Here is a 4,216-nt window from a genome sequence, read left to right as displayed (position 1 = left end):
GGGCGTTGTGAGTGTTTATTGAGCGAAAACACCTAAAGCTCCACGAGGCTCTGGCAGGGGATGGTGGCGAACCCTGCTGTACTCTTTCACCACAACTTTCTCTCACTCTTACTTCCTGTTTCTGTTGTACCTGTAATTCAAAGGGTCAGCCTTGTCACACTGTGTCACGCTGAATATCCCCGAGAACTACATTAAGGGTACACGTGTCTGTGGAGTGCTCAGCCACTTGCACGTTAATTTCACGAGTAGGCTGTTCTGTTGATCGGATCAACTGGAACCCTCGACATCATAAGCGACAGAGTGCCAACAACAACGACTTTGACTTATAGTGTGTTTTCAAATACATTTTATCACTGAGAACCTAACAAGTCTGTCACTTGTCAGACACACAGAATTGTTTTAAGTAGAAATATCGATTATTGTTTTATTGTATTGATGTGAATATGTTGAGTATTGACTAATGATAGATTAGTGGCTGATAATTTAATTTGAAGTAATAGAATATTTTCAAGGTAGTAAATATTTAAATTAAACTGTCCATTCTTGACTTCAGTCTAAAGTAAGTTATATATTTACTTTATTTACAAATAGTTGCTTTTGTATGTATATTTTACAAAATGGTATGCTTATAATTTCATCAAAACTAACATATTTTCATTATTGCTATTAACTTGCACTCGGTATATTATTATTATCATTATTATTATTATTATTATTATTATTATTATTATTATTATTATCATCATCATCATCATCATTATCATTATTATTTCATTTAGGTGCTTTGCTTTGGCCTCAGCCTACCATTGACTGAGCATGAAGCCATTCGTGACTGTGTGAATATTTATTGTGATTGGTTGACATCTCTGACATCACCGCTAGAAAGTGTACCTAAACCTGTTATTGAAAACCCCAACCTCTATGCACGAGAAATTATCCATCATCTGCTGAACTTGTTTGTACCAAGAGTTGGATCGAGTATGTATTGTTTATTCACTCTTACTTCTTATCAAATTATTGGAACGAAAATCAAGTTTCTGTTCTAAAATATTATATGGTGTATCTGTTTAATAACGATAAAGTTTCAATTGGTTTAATTTAATCATTTCTCCAAATTCTTTTTACTTGAACTATGACCATATATTATACATTTCTTGTGTGTAGTGTTTTGTTGTTACCCCATTCAGGCTTTCAGTTGAGACTATTCCTGTTTGCAAACTGATTCAGATACCTGTTCAAACATTATATCATACAGATATGTAGATAAACCTACATTGAATCTGATAGATACATATAAATTTATTAACATTATTTTCAGATTAACATATGCCCATGTTTTATTCCCCACTCCTTCTTTGTAACAACATATTTAAAACACATTTAATCTTAAATATAAACCATAATAGAGAATTATTCTAATAAATCTTTTATTTATATATAGTGAATATGGTAGGAATAAATTAAAAACTAGTTTCCAAGATGAGAAAGAAGAAAAGAATAGGAATAAAGGGCAAAAAATTGAAATGATAACAATGATATATATATAGTGTTGTAAGTAAGTAAAAAATTAATTAATAACTGAAAATGACTAATAATGACTTAACTGATTGATGTTATGAATTCAAAGTCAACCAATGAATACAACTACTCTTCATGTCTCAATGTTTAACCTATGTTCTACACAATGGAAAACTGAGACCTATAAATACTGGCCATAAACAAACTTTCAAACAGCTGCAGTGGACCTCGGTCATAGACCACATTGCACTTTTGCAGTGAAAATTTTGACAGCTCATTAAAATAAAGTAAAAATGAACTTGACAACCTTTGTTTATTTTCAAATGGCCAGAATGACTCTAATGATTTTTTACTTTGAGAGTTAAGAAATGTGAAGAGTGGCAAGCTGGTAGAATCATTAGCATGCTGGGCAAAATGCTTTGCGGCATTTTGTATGTCTTTACATTCTGAGTTCAAATTCTGCCAAGGTTGACTTTGCCTTTCATCTTTTCAGGGTCAATAAAATAAGTATCAGTTGAGCATTGGGGTGAATGCAATTGATTTAACCCTTCCCCCAGACTTACTGGCCTTGTGCCAAAATTTGAAACCAATGTTAAGAAATGTGTGTGCGTGTGTATTTTATATACAAACACATGAATATGATGGACTGTCACATTGTAGATGACAGATGAGGGTTCTTCAATTTCTTGCTGAACAACCTACACAGATGATTAATTTATAATGATCCAACGTTTGTATTGTACATTAGCTGATTCACTCCATCAAGTTGACCATTGCCTGTACAGGTGCATGGTGTGTCACATGTCAGATGCTGAAGTGATCATAAAGCACTGCCTGATCTGGGAATTGAAATCACAATCTTGTGATCATGAGAGCAACATCCTAACCACTAGAGCATTCGCCCTCACACAGATGAATTTATCTTTATGTAAAGTAAATATACATAATTGTATGTCTGATACTAGGGCAAAGAGATTCATAGGAGTCTTCCAAGACAGGAATCATGAACACTTGAGGAAGGGTAAGATTCATTTATCTAGAGTTAATTTTTCATTTAAATGCTCATTATTGAATTGCTATTTTAAACTATGAGCAGCCATGAAACAAAGAATGCCCATATCTCAACATCATGAATATACAATAGTTTCTTCCTGTTTTGCACTGTTGTTGTTTTGTTGGCACTCCGTGCCATGCTGTGGATATAGCTTGAAACCTTGAAACCACATGGTTACGAAGTAGACACTGTGTCAACACAATCATAACTGTGCCTATTGCAAATATAGTAATCAATCAAGGCTTCAACCGTAAAGACGGGTATGACAAAAGTAAATTGTTTTTAGTTTTAAGGTAGAAATTGGAAGTTCTTGATTAATTAAGCTGAATTAGTGATCAATGACATTTGGTATTTTTTAAATTTTTATTTCAGTGAATTATGATTTTGTTTCCAACTTTTTCCTTTGCTTTATTTTATACGCTTTTATATTTTTCAAACTCTCGTTAAAGGTGTGGACCATGTTAAACGCCAGTCAGCACAGTGTCAGCGAGTGTTGCGCAGTATTGAAACTGTTGCTTTGGACTCAACTATACTCACAAGAAGTACGTGGGAAACTATGCTGAAGTTTCTTCTTGCTGCTAATGATAGCCTATTAGCACCACCAGCTGAGAAAGGTAACATATTTTCATTGTTAATACTCTTCACTTATTAGTTATAGAAAGATTATAAGTGAAGAAAAACTATTTCATGATTTGTTATCTGAACTGAAACACATATTACTAAATGTATTTTTTTTTTTTTTTACTTTCTAGAATTGTTCATTTTATCGAGGTGGTAAAGCTGTATTTTGTGAACGCTCGTTAGTAATTAGAAATAATTTGTCTGAAGTTACTTTTGAGATAATGCCTTTGTGCTTCATTAAGTTTTCCATACTATCATTGTCATCTTTTTTTTTTTCTTATTAGGCAATGTTGTTCATGTGTTTTATTTTCTTCATATTTCTAATGTAATGTGTATTCATTTGTCCTTCAAATTTCATCTCATGAAAAATTGAGTAATGAATTAACCATCATGCAGCTTCCAGAGGCACTTGTTTAATGTAATAATGAAAGCTGAAAGAATGATAAGGCTCTACATACATTGATATTATTACACTTCAATAGACATACATGCATTGTATGCATGTATGTATATGTAAAAATGCACAGTGTATGTGAGGTTAAGGTGCTGTAGCAGAAGACAGTATTTTCAGATCCTAATCTAAGTCATTGTATCACAATCTAAGGATAATAGATTATATGTCACAGTTTACTGATTAAAAATAAAACCACTTCTTCTGTATGGTTGAATGACTAGCGTTAGAAAGGATATCTGAATTTTAAAACTTCACCCCAATTATATATCTATATCTGTCTATCTATCTATCTATATATCTATAGATAGATAGATACATAGATATAACAACATGAACATGAGTGGAGAAAATCACATCTTTATTTGATGATTACACTGTACATTAATGACAGTCATTTCTATTGTGCCAGTATATCTAGATGTAAGAAACAGATACAAAGGTGAGTGGACAAACAAAAGAAAGTAGCACTCAACACAGGGAGTTACATAACAGTTCAGCTCAGCTTCATGCAACTTAAAGTTTTGTAGGCTTGTAGACCGACTCTAACTCCTAAGACATCTATATATATA

The 4,216-nt window shown here is 32.6% G+C and overlaps 1 protein-coding gene across 1 annotated transcript in view; it reads left to right on the top strand.

Annotated features, from left to right (window-relative positions):
- The window catches only part of LOC106878239 (ral GTPase-activating protein subunit beta), a 139,063-nt gene that overhangs the window by 15,527 nt on the left and 119,320 nt on the right, over positions 1–4,216 (top strand). Inside the window, exons 4-5 of the mRNA XM_052966776.1 lie at positions 780–978; positions 3,022–3,186. Of these exons, the coding sequence (XP_052822736.1) occupies positions 780–978; positions 3,022–3,186 (364 nt within the window). The remainder of the gene's footprint in view (positions 1–779; positions 979–3,021; positions 3,187–4,216) is intronic.

This window comes from Octopus bimaculoides, chromosome 3 (genome assembly GCF_001194135.2).
Source record: "Octopus bimaculoides isolate UCB-OBI-ISO-001 chromosome 3, ASM119413v2, whole genome shotgun sequence".
NCBI lineage: Eukaryota > Metazoa > Mollusca > Cephalopoda > Octopoda > Octopodidae > Octopus > Octopus bimaculoides.
Note: the sequence above shows the minus strand (reverse complement) of the source record. Positions and strands in the feature narration are given on the sequence as shown.